The sequence below is a fragment of the Cebidichthys violaceus genome, unplaced genomic scaffold (genome assembly GCF_023349555.1).
Source record: "Cebidichthys violaceus isolate CVI_PGR_0920_01 unplaced genomic scaffold, fCebVio1.0.p SCAF_1, whole genome shotgun sequence".
NCBI classification, from domain to species: domain Eukaryota; kingdom Metazoa; phylum Chordata; class Actinopteri; order Perciformes; family Stichaeidae; genus Cebidichthys; species Cebidichthys violaceus.
The window spans coordinates 7,801,530-7,829,131 of NW_027176262.1; the positions used below are offsets into that span (position 1 = coordinate 7,801,530).

The 27,602-nt window shown below is 43.5% G+C and overlaps 1 protein-coding gene across 12 annotated transcripts in view; it reads left to right on the forward strand.

The window, feature by feature from the left end:
* The window catches only part of mecom (MDS1 and EVI1 complex locus), a 130,940-nt gene that overhangs the window by 16,157 nt on the left and 87,181 nt on the right, over nucleotides 1-27,602 (forward strand). For all 12 annotated transcript variants that reach the window (XM_068708817.1, XM_068708868.1, XM_068708833.1 and 9 more), the window contains exon 2: nucleotides 24,824-25,173. In XM_068708817.1, the coding sequence (XP_068564918.1) occupies nucleotides 24,824-25,173 (350 nt within the window). The remainder of the gene's footprint in view (nucleotides 1-24,823; nucleotides 25,174-27,602) is intronic.

The window sequence follows — 27,602 nt, forward strand, 5'->3', positions numbered from 1 at the left end:
TGCATTCCTCAATAAGATTTCATTCAACAGCAGAAACATGTATAAAAAGAGAGACAGAATGTATTAGGATGTCAGAATTGAGGGCTTTACAGGCAAATATGGAGGTGGTTAGAGAAGGCCAAAGTTCATCCGCGTCTCTTGGCTGTTTTATGTGCTCGCTGCCACTCCCCATCTCAATGTGCGGCCGCTAGCACCTTCTTTCTTTTGTCAGTTAAATACTGGCTCATGTTACGTGGATATTATTAAAGTTATTATTTAGATTATTTACCTTACTTCTTTCAGGAATACACAGAGACATACATGTTTAGACAAATAGTTTTTTTTATATAGCGCAGTTCATGTTTTATGTACATTGAAAGTACTTCCAAATGCTTTTACTAAGACTCTTTTTTTTCTCTTTTTTTTTTTTTCTTCACACAGTTACCAGCTAGAGTTACTGGCCGGGCCATGTTTAGAAACGGGGAGGCATACAGAGGGCTAAACTGTAGTAATAATCCAATTATAGTAATAAGTAGCCCAGTGATTGACTCTTCAGTCAAACATGAAGGGGTTTCACGGGCACCTCTCTTGAAGGACATGTTTCCCTATGGCGGCTTCCTGTTCACACAGGCGCACGTATTGAATGGCTTCAGCTCAGCTCCTCTCTGTCGAAGTAGTACGCAGTGTCTGTTTATTGTAGATGAGGTGTGGATGTTTATACTCTCCACGGAGCAAAACAAACCAGCCAGAAGTGTGAGGTGATTCTAAAATAATCCACGAGCTCTTTGGCAAATTGACACAGTGTAGTCCCTGCTTGTGTTATTTGTTCATGTTGGCCCTGAAAATGCACTTACACATTCACTTCCTTGGATGGATCTTTTCCATCAGATAAAACGCTGAAAAGGGGAAGCGATAAATGTAGAAACCTCCTGGATACGAATGTTAGTTCCCTGCAGGAAATGTAGTCTGTATCTCTAAATGCTTTTTTTTTTTTTAGATCTATTTGAAAAGCCTGAGATAAAAACATTAACTTAGCTTGACGTTTACATTAAAACGATATATGTGAAGATCTGTCTGGTAAGGCCAGCAGACCTGAATCACACTAAACTAATCAAATGAGGTATTTAATTACCCTGGTATTCACACATAATTAGGAACCTGTTCTTCTCAAATTCTTTAAAGGTTTGCTTTCATTATATAACGCTTTGTGTCATCAAAATACATTCAGGTCCGGAAGGTTGCAGAGGTTACATTGTATCATGAAATCAAAACAAATGATTTTGTTTGTATACCTTTTCACACTGTCTAGCTTCTTTCCCCCCCCAGTTGCCCGTGCATTAGCGTTTGTATAAATACATCATAGAAACGCACACAATGGCCGAGGAGGGATGGATGTCAGTGGTCAGAGCAGATAAGAATGACAAAGCTCTACACTAAGCCACGTCACCACCAGGCCTCTCACCTGCCTGTCTGTCACACAAACGCACTCAACCATCACAGAGTGATTGTTTGTGCCCATGCATGTGTGTGTGTGTGTGTGTGTGTGTGTGTGTGTGTGATTGATGCGCTTCGCCTTCCGTCGACTTTACTCCCGCCCACCAACCACCTCGCTCCCTCTTGTCCCACCTCAGTCTGGACTGTCAAGGAAACATGAGGCCTTGGGAGATAGTAGCATTCTCTCCCGGGCCGGCCTCGGCCCGCTCTGTCTCTTTTTCTCTTCCTTGTGCCACTCACCGCTGCTGTGGGAAAAGCAGAGGAGATGAGGCCTTAAAAAACAGATCATTGTCCGCCTCCTAGATTAAAGCCAGAGAATGTGAGCATTGTCCACTGAATGGCTAAACCTTCCTGCTGTCACTCAAATGCTGCTCTGAGCGCTACTTCATGTCTAAGAGGCTTATCTGCACTGAAAGGCCCCTAGCTGCTCTTGGGAGAGAGGACGTAATGAAGCGTGTTTTTTTTTTTTTTTTTCCTCTGTAGGGAGAAACCTGCTGCTGGGGGGCTGCTGGGGGGCTGGTGGTGGTGGTGGGTGGGTGGTTAGGGGATTCAGGGGGTGGACGTGGCCAGTGGGACAGCTGCAGCCCTCGCCCCAACCGCTCCCACTGCTTCTAACTGCCTCTCTGGAAAGAATTGTCATTTATCTAGTCTCACATGAGAGGGAGCGCCGAATACGCGGCATACGGGTCTGAACCCATTGCTAGCGTGATGGGGGGACATGGGGACATTATGTGGGGACGTGCCCAGGGACCTGCCTGTTGTCCGCGCTCAGCCGTCTGTGGGGATGATCAGCAGGCCACTGATGTGGTCCTCTCTTTGTGCTCCGCTGTTTGAAAAGGGGAAAGTTTAAGTGCTGCTCGCATTCAGGGCTGAGGGCCAGCCAGGCTGGGAGGGTTAGCTAAGCCTTGAGGCCTGTGTGTGTGTGTGTGTGTGTGTGTGTGTGTGTGTGTGTGTGTGTGTACTTGCATTATCATAGCCTGCGTAAGAAAAAAACTGCAGGTTCCTTGGTCAACATCATGATTATAATATGTACAATTATATGGCATCACATAATGTGACATCCTGTAGTAAACTTTTTTGTTTGTAATTTGAGAAAACTGGAATAAAAGTGAGCCAAAAGGCATAGGCCACTATAAACAAAGTTTTAACAAAGAAAATCTGTTTGTTTTTTTTGCATGAGATGAAGTCATGCATTATTAGGTGTTCAACAACAAAGTTCTTTCATCAAAGTTCTTCACCTTACGGCTAGTTTTTTTTTTTGTTCAGCTGTTTTTGCTCATTGAACCCTTTCAAGTGTTACCACCATGCTCCACTTGTTGAGTTATGAAACATCTGCCCTGATCTCTGCACTGCTCCGGCATGGCACGCGTGGGTTTCCCCCAGTGGTCCACATATTAGTTTGTGGATGATTTACAGAAGCCATCAAACCCTGAGCCCTGCTGTCCTGTTCTGTTTGCCCTCTGCACGTCTGCTCGTCCGTCTCCGTGTCACGGCGGACACACCTGCATCCTCGGCAGCCCCCACTAACCCATAAGCTCTGTCCACTTCCTGTCTGCAGTAGCACTATTTCACTGACACAGGTCCTTGTAGCATGCAGAAACGCAGCTGGGCTGGCATATTCAGTACGTAGAAGTGTTGCATTTAAGTGTTTTGGAAACAGAAATTTGTTGAAATTGTGATCCTGGGTTCTTTCTTTTTTTATCACCTGTCCAAATATGGCTATTTTAGTTTATTTGGCTTTTTTCCTTCAGTGCTGTCTGTGTTTGTAAAGGGATGTTTAAAACATGATGTAATGATTCACTTTATGAGCCCAGGGATGGTGTTTGCTCTCTCTTCTCCCTGTCAGACCACGAGCCATGCATGCACTCACTTAATGTGATCTCTGACCTGGGCATCTTGTGGGGTTAGTGCTGCCTGCGCCTATTCTGTCTTGTGGCGGGAGGTCGAGTGGGCTGGAGAGCCTCGGAGTAGACCAGAGGGCTTGTCGGCTGGAGGGGGATGGGAGAGGGATGTTAAGTGGTGTGGCCCAGCTGTGGCGGGTGGCCCAGTGGTCCATTTAGAACTCCAGCCCCACGCTGGGAGATGGTACATCCCGACAAGCTGAAGGGACCCAATGCTGGTACCAGCATGCTCTTGGCTCTGTCAAAATGTCAAAATATGAAGGTCAAATTGTAGGAACATCACTTGTGCAGCATGTTAAAATGGAAGCTCCGGGTGTCCTGTGGCGCTCTATCATTTATTGTGACTTTAAGGGCTTCAGAGAACCATCTAAAGCAGAGACAGAACAACAAGGGTTTACGTTTAAAGAATACTTTCATTTTGACTATAGTGTTGACTATTCTGCGGATATTCCCTGCCATTTCCATGCAATCTGTTGTGTAACAAAGTAACAGTATTCAAATAATGTCCTTTTATCTCACAAAGTGTTTTTGTCCAACTCAAGAGGATGAAAATCGGATTCCTGAGAATTTGAATGTTAAATAGAAAATGATTCATGGGAATGATCACTACATATCAATGATTCACACAATACAATGTGTCCATGCACCCAAGAGTGATAGGTGCCACATTGTGCAGGAGATGGAGAGTGGATTTGAAGGTTCTTTTTCAGTAAACATTTAAAAGAGTGGAGAAGTGAACAAAAGCGTTAAGAAGGAGCTGTTTTGTTGCCCCTTTTTTAACCTAAATAGGCGGTCTGTCCGACCGAGGCCTTGGCTTCAAAGTATTATCCCACACATGAAATTACCATTTCTATCAACTGGGGAGAAAGATTATGCTTTTTGGGTGTTCTTCTGCGTTTCTTCCAGTGGATTCACTTGGTGAATGTGACACGTTTTGTGTCTCCCACCCCCTATTGAATTTAAAAGTTCTCTATTCTCAGAGTGAGCTGAGGAGAGTCCTACACGCGGGCTGAATAGACACTAAATCTTTCAAGGTTAGGACTTAACCTTCTCCCACTCTAATTCATCTTCAAACTTTAGTCTGAAACCAATCAATATCAGATGATTGGTAAACAATGTGCAGTGTCTGATAGGCAGGTACCAAGGGCCCTCAATGGGATTGCAAATGCTTTGTGCGTCCCGAGTCGCTTTTGCTCTAAAGCACTGTCACAAAAAGTGAAATTACCATTCGCTTGGAATGATGCCATTCATCTTTGTCACAGCGCCAAGCTCAGCACGCAAGCCGCTCCCCTCAAATTAATTCCTTGTTTTGCATCAGCTGAATTTGCCCAAATCCAGGAGGATGGCTCCAGCTACACCTCGCCTGCATTCTTTAATGTGGCAATTCCAGCTGATTTCACTATGCACAAGGCCCGGTGGCTTTATTTACTGCCTAATTCGCAAAGAAAAGGAAATAGATATGAAAATAAGTTGGGAAAATAAGATAAATCTGGTTGTGAAATTTCAGAGGGCCTGCCTGTTTCAACCAGGAGAGTTAGAGTAGCATAATACACATAGCTGGCTCCTGTGAGCCAGCGCTATTGTCAATTTGTCATTTCATGTTGCAGGAGCTCCCGTACAAAGGTAATGTCTTCCCGGAGGCTCTTGCCCATGTAATATAAAGGGAAAGCATTGTAGAATGAATATCTGAGGGATTCATTTGTTATCCTGCATGAGATATTCACAAAGATGTCAGGACAGGTAAAGTCCAATTTAGAGAGAAAAGATTGTAAACAAAATAGTCATTTATTTTCGTTTTTTAATCAACTTTTTGATGTGCCAAAACTAAGATTCCCCCAAAGAACAAAATGTAAATACAAGTCTTTGATTAGAAAAAACAACCTTACATTTGTGGAAATCGCCCTTCTTTTGGATTGACATTGAACTAGTTGAGACATTTCCACTAGGGGGGCTGTGACTTGTTCCTTCCTTCCCTCTCTCCTGTGCTTCACTGAAGCCTCTTCTGCTGCTGGTTAACCCAGCCCTGCCATCAGAAGCCATCCGGCATTTTAGCGGTCACATCTTTGTTTGTTTCTCTCTCCAGCTCATGTAGATGTTATCCCAATGTTGTTTCATGGTGCAATGACAGCAGTGATGAGATTTTAAAGAGTGGGTTGTCCTCTCCTTTTACTGTCCTCTCCCTGTTTGACTTAAATGCTAAAAATGGTTCCGAGGCTAATTTATGGTTGCGGTGACTGCGACCGCTGATTTGTGATCCTCTGTGTTTGTGTTTATGGAACAGGCCTTATTTTCTTCATCTTATCTGCAGGCAGATGGACAACACGGGTTGACAGGGTTTATTTAGATGTTTGCTTTTTCCAGCACACAGTATGATGGAGTGCAATTACCAGGAATGTGGAGTGAAGCCCTGGGGTCAAAGGCGTTTTCCTCCCTCGTATGAGTAGACCAAGGTCTCTTTGCCTTATTCCATGTATAGGTTTTGACAGACATTTGTGGCATTTCTAAGCATAGCGAAGCGAGGAGTGTGTACATTTAAAGAATCTGCAGAAGCTCTCGTTTGGACGAATGTGACCAGGGATGGTAACAGTGAAAGAGAGGAGAGGACAGGGGCTGCTGGAGATAAGTGGGTCAGGCCTGAGAGACCGTTCTTCACCTCAGACACCTGCACCTCTCCACGGATCCCCCATCAAGGGCTCACTTTGTCCCCGGGCTGCACCATTGTCTGCTGAAGGGCCCTCCAGACTCCAAGTGGACTCAGCCCAGCTCTCCCCAAGAGACAGACAAAACAGCGGATTCCAAAGCGCCAGCCCCTTGGCATTCCCCTGCCTTTGGGAGATAAAGAGGGGAACTTCGGCCTGATTCACTCCTCCACTCTTCATCCCTCTCCACAGTCCTCCCAAAAAAACAGGAGATGAGGAGGAGAAAAGAGGAGACTTGCGAGGGGGTAGCGGAGGGGTGGTCTCAGGGTCACAGAGTGATTAGTGAGGAGCAGAGTGGCGCTCCTTTTCCCCTTTGGTCCTCCTCCTCTGTGGTCACTGAGAAATGACTTCCACTGGGCTTACTGGGGAGTGTGGGTGGAGAGGGAAGTGGAGGAATTATTCCCTTCTGTCTGTCTGTCTGGACTATATTTAACCTGCCTGACAAGATGAATGTTTCCAAGGGAGTTCTACCCTCAGCATAAATGAAGCCATTATACTCTGCTCTCTTGTCCTCTGCTTTGCTTTTCATTAAAAACCGAGGGTTTATGATGAAATGTCAGGAGGACGTTCAAAATCAGGTTAAAATACAACCTGAGCGCAAACGCAGACATGCTGGGCAGCCGCAGGCTCTGTTATGAATGTGTGCATTAACACCGCCAGTTTTGCTACTTATTTTTCCTGAGACAAGTCTGTATCCGCACTCTCATAAGCACACAGGCACATAGTCAGTGGGCCACATAGTCTTTTCAATATGGCACATCAAATACATGCACCCTCCCAAAAAGCAAACACTGGCATTTATACATGGACACATGCACAACATTCTGGTGTGGCCAGCCTGTGCAGGCCATACGAGTTGGAAGTGATTAGGGAGAAATATGCCTGTCTCCCTGTAATGTCAGTAATAGGCAGCAGCACATCAAAGTCCAGGCCTGTCAGAATGATCCGGATCAAACCGGCCCCCATCTGGAAGCCATAACAGACTTTTCACTCATTTAAACACTCTTAAAACACACTGAACAGACATGGAGCTCCCGTCTCTGCTCACCACTCACCACCACTCATATCAGCACCCTCTGCCTTCCCTGTGTGTGTGTGTGTGTGTGTGTGTGTGTGTGTGTGTGTGTGTGTGTGTGTGTGTGTGTGTGTGTTACTCTCTCATTCCCTGAAAATTCTCCAACTCTGTATGTATTTTCACATATAAAGGTAAGACCATATGTTTCACATTTGTGTATTATACACATTTTGTGATGATTGATGTTTTCAATGTTTTTTTTCTAACTTTTAGAAGCAATAACATCGACAGTGAGCCACAGATCCAGTTTTTGACAGTTAAAAGTGATATCTATATATTGCCTAATGCACAGGCAGACATTTTTGAAGCAGCATAAACATCTGGGGTCCCAAGACATCAGAGATAATATTATTCTTTGTGAAAGGCATAAAAATTGGAATCAAGCGCAAGCCTGTTTTCAAAGTCAAAGATAAGTATCTTGTCCGTGCGATAATGACGCGGCGCATTCTGAGACAATGATGTAGAGTGCTTCCCTCTCGCCTGCTCGCTCACATCGTGTTGACTGGACTCCTGGACATATATTATCTTTCCAAACACAAGTCGGACACGGCTCTAAGTGTATTTTAATTGGCTTTGAGCCGCCTTCCTAAAGCAAACAGCTGATGGTGTGGTGTGCTTGGTGACTGATGGGTGGCCTGCAGTCAGGGTGGGGTGCAGTCCGATTGCCTGTCCGTCCGCTCCACCAACAATCAGGCCTATACGGGACTCCATTGTGTCTGCGTGTGTGCACATATGTGCGTTTGTTTAAATGACTGCATGTCTGCGTACGTGCACACACCTCCGGCCTAATGTGAATATCTGTGTGTCACTCTAGGGTGTTTCACATTTACGCTCACTCGCTACTGTAAAGGAGCTTAACGCCTGGCAGATAGCATCTTGAGTTAAAGTGCAAGTGATTTAATACTAACAAATAAAGTAGGCATGTCAGCGGGCAGCCTAGGCCCCTGCTGTGGCCGGACAGGGAGTGGGCCTTCTCTCATATCTCCACCAGACAGGGAGACAGGGGGGCCTCTGGCTCCACAAACCGCTGATGCTGCTAACGCACGCTACTTTTCATTCCCAACTTTCACAGTCTTCTGTGTTTCTGTCCTGTTTTTTTCTGCTCTGTAAAAATACATTGTCCATGGATCAGAAGTGCCAGTTCCCACTGACGAAAGATGCAGCATTTCTTTTTAAATTGACTGGTTCGAAAGATTGACGCAGGGGTACACAGTTGCATGGCCACCATTGTTTCACAGTCTGTTGTTGATGTTGGCTGAAGTGTCAAAAACAAGACTTCTGTTGGATTCATGAACTGCTGGCCGGCAGAAAATGAGAGCGGAGTGGTTTGGAGAAAAGGAAGAAGGGGCGGCAAGCTGAAGAAAAAGGTTTTCAGAGTCTGAGCTCAGCATATGGAGAGAAGTCCTAAAACGATTTCGTTTTACAAGAACCTAGGATCTCACTCCTAACATGGCCAACTCCACTCTCATAAAATCTATAGACATCCATTATAAAACACCCAGGCACTTATAAGTTGTTTCGCCCGAACCCAGCACACAGGGCCGTCTGCCTCCAAATCCCCTCTGGAAGTGTTTGAAAAACAAAGCAAAGCTTTGCTTCAACCTCATTAACTAGTTATAATAAACAAAACAATGTGTTTTTAATGGATGGCGAGTCCCGTCTCCCCCTTTCCCCTCCCAGCTCTGGTCCAGAGCAACTGGCCAGCGGTGGGTTTCCCATGACTGCAGCTTGCGGTGTCATGATGATGGATGGGCAAGGTTGGGGGGGGGGGGTGCTGCCTCTTGCCCTTCTCCTTTGGGACGTCCAATGGACTGACAGGCACATTGTAGCGCCCGACCCGTGCTGACGTACTGCTCCGCCCGCTGGCACAGCCACAGAGTGCCCGCTTTTCCACTTTAACATTCTGCATGTTTCACCTCACACGCAGTTTCAGATGCGGAGAAATGCACAAAGAAGCATAATGCAAGTATGTACAAGAGGACACTCTTAAACAAACTCTTAGACAAACTCAGTGTAACTTTTAATCATTTACTTGATACATTGCAGTAAATTCGTAAAAAGAGACACATATGCAATATTGTCATTATTTTCCAGGTGTCCTGATGAATTATTTAGAAAAGTTGCAATAATTCATCTTTTTAAGGGTAATGTTGAATATTTACTGCAAATATTTTAGTGGAAAACATCGGTCGTGTGGCGCTGGGTTAGCGTGCTGAAAGACCACCTGTACCTGAGGACCCCTGCTGGCCCTCAGCGGGGGCCACTTTAGCTTCCTGATGAATAAACACCAACAGAAGCTCAGCGGCCCCAACACACACTCCTATGCCGTTAAACGAGAGTGCCACACATGTGCATACACACCTCTCTCCGTCCATCTCTCCTTCTCTTTCGCTCTCTCTGTCTGACTCACTCCACAACACGCAGAGCTCCTCTGGAATAAAATTCTCCCAGCTAGTGTAAAACAATCCAATAACAGCCAGCACCTCTCAAAATAAAACAATAGCTCAGCTCATGCTGGTGTTGTAAAACAGCTCAGCCCATTACATACACGTACGTGTTACCATACTGTATATCTGCCCTTTGGGTAATAGCACATTTTTCCTTCATTTGGTGATTTAGGGATTATAAAAATAGCAAAGTTTGTGTTTCGTTCAGGTGTGACTGCAAGCGTCTTTCACACTTATTCGTACATCGTGTTTTATTCGCTTACATGCTTCTGGTTCCAGTTGTTGCAGCAGAGCGTTGCCAAGTGAGCAACGTCCTTCTTGAGTGCTCATTTTTTCCCAGTGGTTGCCGTGTTAAATGCCTCATTAGGTCAAAGGTCGTTTGAATAGAAGGATAAGATATAAGACTCAGACAGACCGAGTGTGAGGGTGTGAGTGCCCATGACCCTTTGCGACACTGTCCAACATGTTTGTAAACAGGATGTCATTAACACTGGGAACTGGCCAGGCTCACAATGACTTTTGTCTCCTTTGGTGTGTGTGTGTGTGTGTGTGTGTGTGTGTGTGTGTGTGTGTGTGTGTGTGTGTTTAGAGAAGAGGTAGAGTGAGGGTGGGCGCTAGAGAGAGAGAGAGAGAGAGAGAGAGAGAGAGAGAGAGAGAGAGAGAGATATGAGGGGGTGAGGTTGATAAAATTTCAAATAAAACACTTTGCATACTTCCACTGATAAATCACCACCCTCACAGTTTTCTCAGACCTGCCCTTGTACTTTTCTGTCCAAACAACATCCAGGTTAACTTTGTCACATCAGATAAGCGCTGGCTAATATGATGAAATTTATGGCTTAGCGTGGCTGCTGTACTAATACAGCGGTGGATTGTGTGAAGCTGTACTAAGTGCACTCAACTGTCAGCTCTTATTGTGGTGTCAGTCCTTCCTTCTAATTAGTGTCCTCAGCAGGCAGGAAGTGGGCCTGGGCTGGACTAATCTGTCAGTGAGGCCAGACCATCCTCGCCCCAGCGACTGTTTCCTTAGATAAACCCAGAGCCCTTTATCTAAAAGAGTTGCGACACTCGGGGGGGTCTGGGAAGCCCCTAGTGATTCTGTTATTAGTTCTTTGATTTTTAAATTATTATTTTTTTTACATATAATCCAGACCAGGTTGGATTTGTATGTAAAGACAATTTTAATTTTAATTTTAGAACCTATGAGAATTATTATGGATTTCTTGGAGTTGGATGTGAAGAGAGTGTCGGTGCGTTCACATCGCGGTACAGGTCGTGATGACAGGTGTTGATTGAGCATGAGAGGGAGGAAGCGTAGTGAAGGACACTTCCTGGCAGACAGTTTTATCAGCGAGGGAGCGGAGGGGTCAGAGAAAGGGTGGATGAGGTTATCGCTCTCCGGTAGTCATGCACTGTATGCGACTGGTGCACCGAGAGCCTTTGGAGGCCTGGCAGCTGCCCAGAGTTGCTGACCAAGGTAACTGTCTCATTCATATAAACACAGTGTGAGTTATAGCCACATGTTGGGACTATCAAGTACAGAAGTTTGTTTTTTTTCTTCTTAGTTTATATTGTGCTGCCATGGTTCAATAGGTCATGAAATAGGTGGAAGGGCTTTCTCCGGTATGTCCAAAAGGGACCTGAGGTTGTTTGTGTATTGTCTAAGGGCGCTGACATATCCTGCAGAGATATCTCATGCTTGTACAGATTGCAAGGCCGTGTTCCAGTGACTAATGTGCGAAGCACACACCCAACCCGAGAAGCAAGACGTATAGTTTCAAGACTTTTTTGGCTCTCTGTCACACCAGTCACAAAACAAAGTCAATTAGGCTCACACAGGAAAAGAGAAAGTGAGAGAAGAGGAAAGGGAGAGCGATGGGGTGGTGGGGGGTGGCTTTTCCTTCCCCACTCCCTCCCTCCGTCCTTTTCTACCTCCTTTCCTCCCTTCCTTCTCTCACCACCAGCGGGGTCCAATTCCTCCACTTGAGCGCTCAGGGCCAGCAGCAGGCTGATTAGACCCACACCCCCAGCCGCGCTCCGCCGAGGACTCTGCAGCGGGACGACTTCAAATACACCTCGCTCCTGCCACCCCAAATAAAACCTGACTGGTCCTAATGGACACGTTTTAATCTCCCTGGGTTATTTGAAGATTTCTCCAACCCGCTGCTGGCCACAGCAGAAACAAATTCCTCTCGCTTTGTTGATTAAACCGCTGGCTCTCCACCGTTGCTTATCGTCCAGCAACGAGCCGCTCTTTTTAATTAAAAGTGAGACACCACAAGTGTGCAATTAACAGCTGGTAATTATAGAGCTCTTCAGAAGTGCAACACTCCACCTTCATTTCAATTATATAATGGACAAGTGGCTATTTGATCTCCAAATTAGTGAACTCTTGTAATATTTGTTTTGTGGCAGATTTGGAGGGTTAATAGTGGCCTATGGTGGCCTCCCTCTTCCATGATTGATGTAAGAGCAGAAAGGGGGATATTAAAAACTGGAACAGTCCATCAGGAAATGCAAATCACACCTTCATGTTAATGAGCAGGCAATGGGCCTGGCTGGCCAGCCGTGGCGTTTCATGTGGGAAAAACAAGCGCCCACTCTGCCGCAAACTGATTAGTACATTTGAATTTGAAAGTTTAATTAAGTGTTTCTAATACAGATCGTTTTGGAGAGTGACACATAACATTAACTTGTTTGATACTTAATTTTGCTGCCGTTAGATTGCAAAGCAAGCACGGGTAAATCTGCAGCACAAGTGTGGAAGCATTGAGCGCTATCCCAAAGGAGGCAGAAGCCATGCACTTAATTTAAAACCTTTAACTGATAACTGATGAAAATGTATTTAATGACCAATGCACTCTTTGAGTGTATAAAGCGGAACACTTGTTCAGTTTTAATTACAATTGATTTCCATCTATGTACATGGCTGTTGCTTTGTTAGTTTAGAGTTAGCATTCTTTCACTCAACGCAGTCCATCAATATGAAAAAAAAGTGGACCTTGATTGATTTTTGGCTACACGAGAGCATGCAGCAGGTTCGAATGTGGCAATTATTAATTGGCTGCAACACTTGTAATGTCTTTGGGGGATGCTTTCCATCCTGGCACTTTTTTTTACCGAATTGTCAATGTATCAAGTGGTTCAAAAGAAGTTTAATCTCTGTGCTGTTGTGATTTGTAATTGCTTTATTTCCCTAGTCAATATAGTTCTTTTAAAATGTATTTTCTGCTTTGCACTGTGCTGCCTCTTTAAGATTTGATACAACACTTTTTAAATGTATGCATTGTGTTACTTTCTGCATTTTCATACAGTACATAATTATTCTAAAATGACTTCATTTTAGAATGTCAGTGTAAAGTTTGCACTGACCTAATATGATGTTAGACATAACAGATTAGCCATGGTAAAAAGATGTTAATGAAGCAAATTTGCTCTGTCAATAGAGCTGTCAAATATAGAGAGATGCACCCTGAGAAAAATATGAACCATATTGTGGAGAAATTTAAGTCCATCGTAGCAAAGATTAAACCCCACTTGTAGAAATAATGCCATATCAAATGCATTAGTGAAAGAGATCTCCAGATAATCTGTTTTAAATTATGCTTGACATGTTCATGTTCAGACAATCTGTCATTAATTCCACAGGCATGCCACTCCAAATATGTACAAAACAGGAAAACCAAAGAGAGAGAAAAAGCATGAAGTCAACAGTCTCAAGTCACTCAAGCCCTTTGGAATTTTTCATTGGTGAATATTGGCAGCTCATTGTGAAATAAACACCAACTATTTAAATTCAAACCAGGTCATTATGGATGGTTCTTAAACAAAATGTCAGTCATTAAGGGAGGCCATGTGGCTCTGCTTAGAGTCCCCGTTTGTTTGAATTAGGAAGAAGAAACGGGGGATTTCTGTGATCCTTCTCATCTGTCTGAATGACACACTGAGCACTCGTTACAGGACCGCATTTCCCATCCACCCCCCTGAGCTGGGAGTAGGACCGGTGATGTGCTTTGGATCGCGTCTGTGTGCGTGTGTGCGTGCGTGTGTGTGTGTGTGTCCGTGTGTGTGTTCGCCCTTGCTCGCGTGTGGGTGATCTCAGTCTAATCTGAGTTGTTGTTACTGTCATGTTCCTCTCCTTCCCTCATTGTCCTTCTGCATTCCCACCTCAATCTCACTGTCATTTGGCAGCTGTCACTCTCCATTTATGTCCACCCTCTACCCTCCTCCCCACACATGCACATAATAACACACACTCACATTCTCTTACAGGTATAAAATGCAGGTAAGAAAACAAGTGTGTCCTATTCTAAATATGCATGGCAATAGTGCAAAATATAAGAAAATTATTGTAAGAAAGTTTTAGATTTTTTATTTTTTTTTGTAATGTGCATTGGTCATCCAAAGAGGTTAAAACAATGTTTAATATATTTTAGCAATATATATATATATATATATATATATATATATATATATATATATATATATATATTAAATCGTATCATGTGTATCAAAGAAATAGTAAATAATATTGCATGATTACAAACTTTAAAAAAAAATCTCAATTCTACTATGTCTTTGAAGTGGCAGGTCAAGCTGAATGCCCTTCTCAGTCTTGACAATGACCAACACTGTTTATGACCAGACTCCCATGCAGAGCTGTGTAGTGTATTACACACAGAGACAACAATCCCCATACAATAGCACAATCCTACTGTATTGCCCAGTTATATCACCTCCTAAATAGAGGGAAATTGACATCCATAACAAATAACATAAACAGCTTCAGTGCTCCGAGGGGGATTTTGTTGCTCAGGGCGCGGGGCTGAATGTTAGCCTTCCAACAATCATTAAACAAACATCCTCTCCAGGACCTTTCCATGCCCGGGTCTATTCCACATGTCACACTGTGGTTTGGAAAGTCTCTGCTGCCGCGGACATTATTGTATGTAACAAGTTCTGTAACAAAGTTAAGGTGGAATTGGCCTGCTGCTGTGGTAGTGCTTGAGGCAAGCAGACCCTGAGAGTGGAAAAGAAACCCTCAGACAAAGTCTATTCATATCCAAAAATATTAAATGTAAGATGTCAGGTTGGTAGTAGGTGGTCAACTTGTCACATTAGAAAATACTCCTGCTTTCCAATGGCTAGTTTTTCTCTTTCCCAAGTGCAGACCTTGTTTCTGATTTAATTCAGCTTTTTAAAGGAGTATCCGCACCTTCTGTGTTGAATCCGTAGGAGACCTTTTCAGCCTATATGCTCATGCTTCGTAGTTGTGCAAAAGGGGGGTTTTCTGAATTCATGTGAACCATTGTGCATGTTAAACAATGCCCGTATTGATAACCTCTGACCTGCCACTGTAGTACCACAACAGCTCTTTTTCAACAGTTTCAAGTGGCAGCCGGAGGTGAGAGAAAAGATTCATTAAATGAATCTGAGCAAAGAAATGGGAGCCGAGGCTTTCTAAAGGTTTCTCCACAAAGAGGAGCTTGTTAAAGGAGACGGAAGAGCTGTGGAGATTTAGTAGCGCCCTGATTATACACTCAATATATTTCAATTGTTTACTGAATGTTTATGTTTCTCTGTTGCATCACAGAATATCTGTGTTTGTATGTTCCTAGGAGTGTCCGTTGTCGCCCGTGTGTGTTTAAGGTGTCCAAGTGATGAGTTTGAGTTTGTCAGATGCCTCAGCCCCGAGTTGAGGGCCATTTGTCATTGGTGGGATTCATTATACGTGTCGTCCCCCCCCCCCCCCAGTCGGGCAGTGTGATCACCACTGACCCCCTGTGACAACCACAGCACCTTCATTATGTCACCACCGCCACCCTGTCACTACAGCAACTCTCTAACTGTCTGGGTGACACCCCTGGGTGGGACTCCAATCTCTCATCTGGAGGCCTGCCTGTCTCTGAGCTTGTCACTGTCTGTGTGTGCGTGTGCATGTGTTCAGACATTGGTCTTTGGTTTGTGGGTTTTTTACGTTTTATTTTGTAATAAATTGGTATGTAATTTTGAACACGTTGATTGCTTTGATGGTCAGTTTAGTTTCTTATGTCTAACAGATTGTCTGACTGAATGCTCCTAATATATTCACCCATCTGGTTCCCCAAACAAACCATAGAGGTACAAACAACACTTTTCTATTCCAGCTTTTGCACCATCTCATCTATTATCCCTTAACAATAATTTCAGGCACATAAACAGACCCCTAAATTAAATTATGTCCCAGTAGGTGTTTGGCACAGTAGATATATATATATATGTATATATTTTGGTTATCCATTACTGTGCCATATTATCATATTCTCCTTCCCATTGGGATCATTTCAGATAACACACTGGACACTGTTATGCTATTACTTCTCCCCTATTTTCTAATCAGCAATTATTCAATTATGTCCCATTACTTGGAGGGTGTTGCCAATGTCGCCGCCCTGGGCGTTTAGCCCCTGCTCTCTGTCAAGGGGAGACCCCAAGGGCCCCGCGGAACGCCTGTGATTAGTGTTGCGTCTGCAGAGAGGTGACAGAATCCCTCTTCAAATATTTTGTCTTCATTTTACGGCTCTGAGATGCAATTATGGAGCAGCAGTTCATTACGGCAGCACGCGGCGCTTCATGTTTTATGCATGCTGCCTCATTTAGGGCCTTTATTAACGAGCCAGGTCTGACCAGGCTGCTTGAGACTATACTGCAGGCTGCGCTGTGGCCACCGCCGCCTGTGTTTGTGTAGGTGTGTGCCGGCAATATGAGTAAGCACAAGTAAGGGAGTGAGTGAACGAAATAGTGAGTAAGATGGAAAATAAAAAAGAAAAATGTGATTGAGAGAAAACTGACTGAAGCAAAGTGTGCGTGTGTGTGTGTGTGGTCAGTGTAGTGGTCACTTCACCGTTGTGCCCTCTTTATTCCAGGAGCCGGCCTCATAACGTGGCTCTATAGTGTTGAGAACGGCACAGGCTGGCTTGGCTTTAAGGCAGTAGATTGAAGGGGTGGGGGCAGCAGGGGTGACTAACTGCACCTCCCTCAGCAGAAGAAACTCCATCTGCATCCAACATTGAGACAGATGAGGCCAATTTGGCTCCTTAAATTTCTGGGCTGTGATGGATGTGGGGTGGCTGTGCACAGTGAGAGGTTCGTAGAAAGGGTGTGAAGGGAACAGGGGAGAGAGAAGGGAGACAGGTGAGAAAGAGGGAGACATCCAGGGTACAAAAGAAAGGGAGAATTAGGGAGGAAAGAAGGGTGAAGGAGACTCACCTCTGAGCATGAGCGGTTAGAATTTATCGCTTAAATTGATTTATTTACTGTATTGGCATTTTTGCCTTGCCTTTTAATATTCAATGCTGATACAGAAAGTTGGGAAAGAAAGTCGAGTTTCCTAGACTTTAATACAGTATGATATGATGCAACTACATAAGACACACATGAGTTTAGTAGGCCATATGAGGTAAATATTGTAAAGTGATCAAACCCCCTGACCGGACAAATGAAACTACAACAAACAGCACGATGTATTACTGTCTGATATACCAGCAGACGGTAGACACCGGCTTTCCAAGTTTCAACTGAGGCTAATCTAAAGCTAATGTGCCCTAGCCAGAAATTCATGTAGCCAAAAATTGTCTTGTTTTCTGTTGGGAGGGTGGCCAACAGCATTACACACTCAATGCCCAACAGGCTTTTCTTTTTTTTAGACTTCAGTGTTTGTATAGCGCGCAATGCAAACATACCTACAAGCTTATTGATTCACTGATATATCAAGCATCTGATTATTAATGTCAAACACTTGGCAGAATGAGCTCAAGAATGCTTGCATTACTTACAAAATAAAAAATGTTATGTTACAAATAAAAAATTAGTAGTCAGGTTGTATTTACCTACAGTTTTGCCCAGCTCTAGCTGACTGATGGCCTTCTCACTCACTGCAGACCAGAGCTCCCATCTGCACTGCAGATCCGCCCCCTTTGATAAGAACTAGCATCCTCAGGCCTACATAAATATTTTATCAAGTATAATGGAAATTGTCAAATCAATCTAATTGTGTAATACATTATGAAGACATCAAACTTAAACAAAGCGCATATGCTATCATTTCTTTTAACGACTGGGACAGCCTGGGCCGGGTTGAGCTGGCGGTTTGGTACCCAGGGGGCCTTCCACAGGGCTGGGGGGCTGGCAGGAACCACTCTGGATATACGTCTCTCTCTGCTCTGCCCAGACCTGCCTCGCTCACATTTCATCAAAGGAATCAATTTCTCAAATGTGCACAACTGTGAGCCATAATTATATTAGGGCCCAATGGCAGTTAGCCATGACATGAAAGCGAAAGAGGGAGAGTGAGGAGAGGGTGAGAGAGAATGCATCTTTGCATGTTTGCATTGACACGTATTGTGTTGTTACTAATGCAACTTTGGGATAAACATTTGGTTTTACTCTTGGTTTAAGTAATACATGGGGCTTTCTGCTTTCCGATTGTCATGTTTATGTTCTTGTTTCACCTTTCAGTGGTACTTGGTGTAGACTTGTTGTCTTTGTTCTTTGGAGGTAGATGTCACTGTTTCTAAAAGAACAGAGGGAGTGCGGTGGAGGAACAGGGAGATGGATGAAAGGAATGGCACAGGTGCCCAGAACAAACAAATCAAAAGCTTGGGATGTGTGGTGTGGCAGGATTGGGGGTGCTGAGTTTGGATTGAATCGGAGGCGAAGACAGAAGAGATGATGGGATTAATGACCTTCATCAACACATTTTTTTTCTACACGTCACTTCAGAAGAGTAAAACAAACAATCAATATTTTCAAAAGTTTGTTTATTTGCACAATTCACACTTATACATCAGTGACTCAAGCTAATGATAAGCACACAATTACTTACAGAATATGGAGAGGCACGAAGCATTCAGGATTCTTTCTTTCACCTAATTTTAAATAATAATGGTCAAAATGTATGAAGTCACAATATTGTTTCTTATTGTAAGCTATTAGAGTACCGTGGTAACCAAGATTTCCTGCACTTGCAAAATTATTCTATCTCATCGTCACCCCCCCTGCTTCTTGCCTCTCCCCTCGTATCCCCTCCTCTTTCCTTTTCTCCCACTCTTTCCTCTCATCTTCTCTATCCCGGGGTCAGCGTGTGATTCGGAGGGCCCTCCCTCTACGCCCCGGCTGATGTATGGCTTGTGGAAACAATGTGAGCGCCGGGTTGTTATTCTGTTTGCTTTACATTTGACAGGCTTGAGTTAGCGTCCAACTGGGATCCTATCTCATTAGCCCAAATGTGTGGCTAAAACAATCATAAAAATCATTTGGCAACCGGCATCCCACTTAGGAACACCTGTCAACATACAGCCGGAAGATAAACTCCACAAATTAGACTCAGGACTGAGATTGAATCAGGGAGAGGGATAGAGAGGGAGCGAGCTGCCCATATGCTGCATGTTATTAGAGAGTTAATGATATGAAGTGGTTGGGTTGATGTTGAGGCTTCCTAGCTGATGATATTGATTGTGGTTTTAGTACGTAACCTGTGTGTGTACGTGAGTGTGTTGCACATCCAAGTCTGTGTCGTCAACACTTCATTCATTTGCATTTCATTAAAAATAAATGTGTTTTGTTAATCCTTCATATTGATTATTCCAAACAACAACATAAGTAGAAGCACAGCCATTTGTCTTTTGACACAAATATATATCACAGTTTTTTTTGAGAACCTGCTAAATTGTGTTTGTATTTATGTTTGTGCCACTTGGTAGTCTACAATTGTATGCTTTTCTACACGTCTCTCCCCACTCCCACGTACTTTTCTTTAATTCTTTTTGTTTTTTACGCAAACAAGCCAACACACACACACACACACACTCACGCACACACTTCTCTCTTTTCCTCGGCTGCATCTTCCCCTCCTCACCCTGTCCAAACATACATCTTTATCAAGCGGCTGTTGTCGGACAACATTAGATAATTAATAGGCCATTTGTCAGGCCTGTGAGAAACATGTTAAAATCCCCAAGCAGCCCAGATAAATCCTGCCGCGCACACAGACCCTTTTGTTGTGTCAGCCTGCCATCGGAGCTGCAGATTTACCATTAAAGGACCCTCATTATTAATCACAACTAATGCTAATTAATTAGGTGTCTGTGTGTGTGTGTGTGTGTGTGTGTGTGTGTGTGTGTGTGTGTGTGTGTGTGTGTGTGCGCGCGCACAGAGGGACCAGCTCTAAGTTTCAGTTTGTTGTGCGATGTTAATTGGTAACTCGGCCCAGGTCCTTTAATGGAGTGTTTTCCATTTGGAGCAGGGAGCAGTTGACTAACATAAGGGTGAAAAAACATAGACAATGCTCTCTTTAATTAAGACTGCATAAAGAGCTCTGCTCTTGTTACTCTGTGGCGTGTGTGTGTGTGTGTGTGTGTGTGTGTGTGTGTGTGTGGGCTTGAACAGTTTGTACAATGAGTGCCTGTATGTGAGCAAATGAATGTTTAGATTTGTGAATATAACTGTAATAATGGCAATTTATTCAGACCTACAGTACCTGCAGTATTACCTGTTATTGTCCTCAATTTTAAGGGTATTTAATGCATTTTTCAGCACTTTTTAGGGTCCAAATCAAAGCATTCAAATACTACCTAAAATCGACTAATAGCTACATTTCATCATTTTAAAATAATGATAATTCAGCTACCAGGCAAAATTCATCCCATATCCTTTGCTTTTCTTTAACAATGATCTTTTTTTATGTTTCTTTAGTAGATATTTTACAGTTTGAGAAAGACAAAATGGGGAAGACAGCAGCATTAACAAATGTCTTATTTTATTTGTAAATTTCACTCTAATTGTTTTTGGTTGTAGAAACTAATCTTGAGAGATAAATTATGGACAATTGGCTCGGACTGTACATATCCAGCTACCTAAGGCTATGAGTGTTTGTGGTCTGTAACACTCAGAACCACAGTCACCCCAATGGACCCGCGGACCAAAAGAGTCCCCAAAAGCGGCACTATGGCATCCATTAAGCACAAAGACGGAGTTAATTAGGAAGCTTATTGCCTCTCCCGAGGGCATGGGGCTCCAAACGCTCTTCTATACACCCTGCTGAGGGAATCTAGGCACAAACTGATGCACTGTAATTAACTGTGCTTAGCAAATCAACAGCAGCCATTTTCTCTTTGGCAGTAGCTGTAAGAGCGTTAAAATGAACCAACTAAAGATAATTATTGTTATTTTCGTTTGAATTCAGTCACAATGACTTGTCTCTCAGATGTTTACGCCTACATCTCCCTCAGGATATCCTCATTTTTCAGGCAAATGAATCAACATGCAATAACAGCAGTCGTGCCGTAGCCCCCTCAACCCCTCCCACAAATAATTTTGAATCCTCCAAACAATTTCTAAGTTGTTTTAGCAGCAGTGCAGTAACCGTGATTAAACAAAAAGTATACCTCTACTGTGGTTCTGCTTCTTATCTCGACACCAGGAAAAGCATGAATACTGTTGGAGAAACGGCACAAACACTCATGCTTTTCCTGGTGTAGAGATAGAAATAGAAAAGAGAGGAATGATGAAGAGTTCAGTTTCAGAATCTGGATGTGATGACTAATGGAGGGGATCATGTGTGATTATGTTTGACCTGCAATACAAGGGTAAGCCCCCCCTGTCCCATTTGTCTGTTATCACAGGCAACAAATGATGTCTACAGATAAGCATGATGGCCAGTCCTCGTAAGGTGAGGAGTTCATTTCCATATTTCATGATCTAAGACCCCATCAGTCAACTGTTGGAGCTCTCTATCTGGCTAGATGAAGTGGTCTTTGAATTGGGCACAGGTTAAGTAGATGAATGATGTTCCCACCTTACACATTACAGTGTTATCGCCTGTCTAGCTTTGTGCATTATGAGCAGAGATGCAGGAGGATCTGGGGCAGAAAACTTAAATTTACCAAAACTGTTGTTGGCTAAATATAATTTTTCATTACCTTCCCATAAATATTTTTTTGTAGCAAATTGTATAGTATAGATAACTCAGATTATGTGAGTATACATACATAATTCACCATACAGATTATTTGAAGAAAAAAAAGCAATTTTTTTTTTAATTGACTCTATTATCACATATAGGTGACAGAGTAAAATGGTTAAATGTAGCAAAAGACACACATTTGTTAGAAAGAAATGTGTAAGTGCAGGAAAGACAGAGGTGCAGAAAAAAATGAGAGAGAGGGGGGGGTTAACTATGTCCACAGGTAGGTTATTTCTCTCTGTAAACATATGTATCCATTTGTCCCGTGGGTGCGTCCCCTTGGCGTCCCGTCGGCAGTGGCTGGGTCACACCTCCATTAAGGGCTTTGTCACAGTGATTAATAGCTCCTTCTATCATCTTTAATTCACTCCCTGATGATGGCGGCCCTGCTCGCTGCTCGGGGTAATCGTGTGATGTATGAGTCCGCCCAACACCTCGTGGCAGAGGTGAAAATCATTCCACCCATGCAGATAGCAGGCCCGGGAACAAATGTTTTCCCTCCTTAATAAAAATTAATGAATAAGGTGCCAAGCGTGAGCATTTAAATACATATAATAACATACATACAAACATATGCGCATATCTGTGTTTATGCATGGTGCCGTGGTGTGTTTCCTGATGTCCATGAGTGATTTTGATGAGGAGATAATACTGTTTTCTGCATTATTTTGCACTAAATCTTTTGTGTTGTCTTTCAGATACATCAACATCAAAGTTTAACTTTTTAATTTGTTTTATTTTACACTTGCATTCTTGTACTATCCTTATGTGCCATCTCTGTTGATAATGCAGTTGAAGTCATGGTGCTGCTCCCAGTTGGAGTTCCCCTTCGCTACCCAGAATTCTGTTAGACCTCCCTCTTTGATGAAGGGCGTCAGCTTGCAATGATAAAGTAATGTCCATTACAGAACAAACAAACAGGATTATTTACTTTAAGTAGACTGAGACACCCTGAAATGCACACACACACACACACACACACACACACACACACGCATACATATCAATCCGATCATCTGTGCTCAGTGTCCCTGCTGCCCCACACGTCTAAGTACAGCTACGGTCTTTGACTTATCAATCATCTGCACATGAAACCACAATTTTTAAAACTCTAAACATAGCATATTTGCTTTCTGCTAACGTTTACCTTACAGAAACATATATGTTTATGAGCTGAAATGCTCTCGCGGAGTCCATTGGACCGGGGGAATTTCTGGTCTAAATCAAATATAAACTTTGAGACCAGTGTGAGGGGGGAAATGTCAAAGGAGAAACAGCAATGGGGGGATACAGTTACCTTTAAAAGCTCTTGTCCCTCTACCATATGGCAACCTTCACATCCAGGACTATAACCGCGGTACTCCGTGCTGAAAATCATTACCTTGACTCCGAGAGCCACATTGGGTTTCATGCCCGGCCCGGCTCAGCAACGTCTTTAAAATAAAATTCCCCTCAAACTTGCTGGGCCCACACAGTGTGTGTGTCAAACACAATAGTTGCGTAGACACTGAGATCAGGTATTGCTGCAGGGAATCACTATGAAAAATACTTAAGTTGTAGATCTGGTTCGACAAATACACAAACATAGTGCATAACACAGAAAATGCAGCCAAACATCTGTAATAGACAGCTGATTCAGCACAATGTGTTCATGCATAGGGTTTTTTTTTGTTCCCAACAGCAAACGTTTTGATTATGTTTTGATTATGATTCTTAACTGGCAGAGGAAAACAGCTCCTGACCTACTGCGGTAGTTGACAGTTTTGCATTGCTTTTCACAGGATGTCATTCTCTGACCCTGCCCATTTTTTAAGGATATTTATATGCAACCCACTTGGCTTATCTTGTTCATCAAGGATTGTGGTAAAGGTTGTGGCAGTTTAAAGGGGAGAGCACATGAAAAAGTTCAATGACTTTGTCCAGGTCTTGAGTTAATCTCTCAGGTTAGTTTATGACCACCTGTGGCCAATCACTGTGACCCGTTCAGTCAATCAGAAGCACGGTTACTTCATGGCCATTGAACAAGAAGTGTGTGTGTGTATCTGTGTGGATCAAAGGTTCCATGGCTGACAGCGCAGCGGTACAGTGTCACACAGGCAGCCCTTTAGGAATGTTCCTCAGCCCAGGGATGGGTTGCGGAGCCTCATTAGCAGAGCCCCGTCTCACCGTGGCCTGTCAGCCCACGTTAGGCGCTGCCCACGTCAGATGCACGCTGGGGGAGCCTGCAGCTTCCTGTGAATCATTTCCGGCTCTGAGTGTCTATCTGTCTCCTCGTGTGACACCTGGCCGGCAGTCTGTCCTGCTAGATGGCCGTTTGCTCGTTTGGTGACCTGTCTGATCGTCTGCATGTGAACTTGTCTTTCTCCGTGTCTGACTTCCTTCGCATGGAAATGTATCCGTCTTTCTGATTACTGTGCTCTCTGTCCTCCTGTTTGGGAGAACAATGCTACTTTGCTCCACCTGCGCACTGTGTCAACACTGCGAATGATTCAATTCCTCTTCCACCATTAAGCTCCACCAGCCACGTGTGCCACTCTGAAGAAGCCCAGTGTGGGTTCAAGGGTCGTACTTCTATGTCCTGTTTCACTCTGTTCACAATTAACCCCAGCATGCTTCCCTCTGTTTTCACTGTACAGTGGAGAAAGAGTTCAGGAAAAGGAAATATAAAACAGTGAGAGCAGTACAATGCTGAGCAGACCTTTGCGTAGCCACCTTGGCATCAGCTCAAACTAATAGCAAACAAACCATGTTGTTGCTGCAGGTTATTTTGTTTTAGCTCCAAATGCCTGTTTTTGACATATCAGGTGTTATTTAAAATTTCGATATGAATTTAAATGTGTCCGTTGGGTTTTTTCTAGGCCAGGGACATGCCTAATGATTAGAAACCAGAAACAAGAAAAACATTGACATTAGAAAGAAGTGTGCTCCCGTAATGCTCTCCTGCTTATTATCACTGAGCTCAATGAAAATGGAATGGAGGGTTTGTCACATGACACCCCCACATGTTTTCATCATGGTATCTGTTGGACCGCCTGTCTTCTGCTAACTGATCAAGTTAACATATGTACACTTTGTTTGTTTAACTCAGTTGCCAGTGCTGTCAGGAACTTATTAAATGACATTGGAAAGATTACCTGTTGCCATCGTTAATTTGTGATAATCCATCAATCACAAAGCTATCCCTGAGCATCACCCTCACGTAGAGACTCTCTGTGTGTCTTTCACAGGTGATGGTGACGATGAGTTCGCCCTCTACCCAGCCGACATCTTAGACGATGTATGTGGCTCTGATGGTGATCCCACAACTTCTTCGGCCCTGGCAGAGTACCCAGCGTCCCCTCTGCTCTCCGAGGATGAGGCTTCACCCCAGCACCCCTTGTCATTCCAACACCCGAGCATCTTTTTACCCCAAGAAGAAGATTTGACCATTCCCCTGGACTTTGAACTGCGAGAGTCAGCAGTTCCAGGCGGAGGCCTGGGCATCTGGAGCCGCAGGAGGGTAAATGTCGGAGACCGCTTTGGACCATATGAGGGAGAGCACATGCCTTTTCTCCGAGACCCCACTCAAGGCTGGGAGGTAGGAACATGATCAATGATGAAGAGTTCATATGCATATTCTCAACGTGATCAAAATGATTGCTTTGCAGAGTCGCACACATAAACGATTGACAGAAGTAATGTTTCAATAAGTGTACTGCAACCATTATAATATCAAGAAAACAGTATTTTTTTTATTATAGAGTGGCCACCATGTTTTTCAATGGTTTTAAGTTAGATTACATTGTAGCTAAATTAAATACATTTGCTCTACTTATAACAGTAGCTTAAGCTTTGGTACAAGTATAAACATGAAAATTGCAGTTACAAGGATGCAACAGTAATAGCACACTTTCTGACAAGGGATTTTTCCTTGGTCAATATACACTGTAGCATTCACATCAGGGCTCTCTTTTTATATATATATATATATATATATATATATATATATGTATATACATATATATATATATGTATATACATATATATATATATATATATATATATATGTATGTATATACATATATATATATATATGTCGTTATGCTCACATTTAGCCTAGTGACCACAAGGCTGTTGTTGCCGTTTGTTGCCCAGTGATGTAATATGAGCTCAGTGCCACTGAAAGAAAGGGAGTCGAGGTTGTGCTCTTAACTCAATTAAAGTGAAAAGCCATAAATCCCCTTTTCATTCTGGTTAGGGACCCAGTGCGGCCATTGGCAAATCACATATTGGTCAGCCGGCACAAAAAATCGAAGGCAGGGTCACAGGACAAGGTCAAAGGTTAGATGCGACCTCCGTCAGTGTCATGCAAGTTCGGTTTTATAGAGTAGGAGGAAGGGGCTGGCAGAATATCAGCCTCATTAAGTCTCCCGAAATAGATCCCCTCTAATTTGGATGTGAGGATTTAGTCCTTCATACTCAGGCCTTTGTCCCTTTGTCGGACAGAACCAAGCTTATTAAGAACTGCTGACCATGCAGTTCATAAAGTGAAAAGTCACAGGTTTAAATAAAAAGATGATTCAATACAGCAGTCCTTCTCTTACCAGAGTCTCCCAAACCCATAAGTCCATTTCAATGCTGTACTTGAAAGCTGACTGTGAACATCTTGGTAAAGTATCAACATTCGGCTCATATAAATAGTTTTGGATTTGGACCGGTGCTCGTTAGACCATTACTCCAGCCCTTCAGCTCTGACTCAGTGGTTTTGGCGCCTCGAACCAAATCAAAATAAATATCTTTCTTTTTTTTCACTCTGGACTACATTTCTCCAAGAAGCAACTTCTCCCTCATTATCAACTGCCGGGTGAGACGCAATATATAAATCTTAAATGGCTCTTAAATTGTAGTGAGGAAAATCTCTTCATTTTTACCCATTTTCATAATACAGAATCTTAATAAAAAATCTCTGTCCCTCTCAAAGAGATTTACAGCTGGTTGAACAAGCTCTCTGGGTTATTCTTTTTCCCAGGGAAGGAAATAAAGGAAAGAGAGGTTTCATGAATTTTAATCCGGTGGTAATTTATGGGGATCTTGAATAATAATATGTATTTAAAAAGCTGAGGAGCTGGGGTGTGCGTGTGCGTGTGTGTGTGCGTGTGTGTGCGTGTGCGTGTGCGTGTGCGTGTGCGTGTGTGTGTCTGGGGGCAGGCGACTGGGGGGATTGAGGGGAAAGATGGGATCCTGGCAAGGCAGCACTGTATCACAATGTTTAATTACCACTCTGACAGCGAGCCATAACTCTTTCCATTAAGTAAATAAGTTGTAAAGAATTTATGATGAAATGCCACATTATTCAGAATGGATATTCAGTGATGACATCCCTCTGCATTAAATATGGTAAATGCCATTAAGCCCTCCTGACCCTCCCCCTTCTCCTCCATGCCCACCCGCTCACCATCCCTCATCCATTGCTCCCCCCCCCGCCTGCAAACCGTCAATATGCCAATAAGCCTGCGGAGGGTCTGTAAAAATAAAATTGATTTGGTAAATGTGAGTTAAGATAGATATGTTTGCTTTCATCATCAATTCCGTGCGGCGCAGCGAGGTGATGTCACCGACCGGGGAACGCTAAAGTGGCGCTCCCATCTGGAGCGTTTGATGGAGGGCCCTGAGCGGCCCAGGCCAGTGGTGACAGACTGGGGGAAGTTTGTCACCAGGGAGGCCACCGTTCCTCAGAGCCATCACCATAAATTTGGGGGCTTTATTCATAAAGGGGACGAGTGAGTTATAGCGTCCGTGATGCTTTATGAATACAGGAATGGTGACTTATGGGAAAGATAGGTCCGGTAAATAAGAGGTAGAGAGGCAGGAGTGAGGGGTCTGTTGGGCTGAGATGCTCACCTACACTGCTGTATGCAGAACCGGGGTGCTGACTGTGCCAGTACTCATAATGCTCACTGTGTGAGTGTGCATGCAGTTAGATGTGTGTGTTTGTGAGCTGTGTTAAGGATTTTAGAATTTAATCGT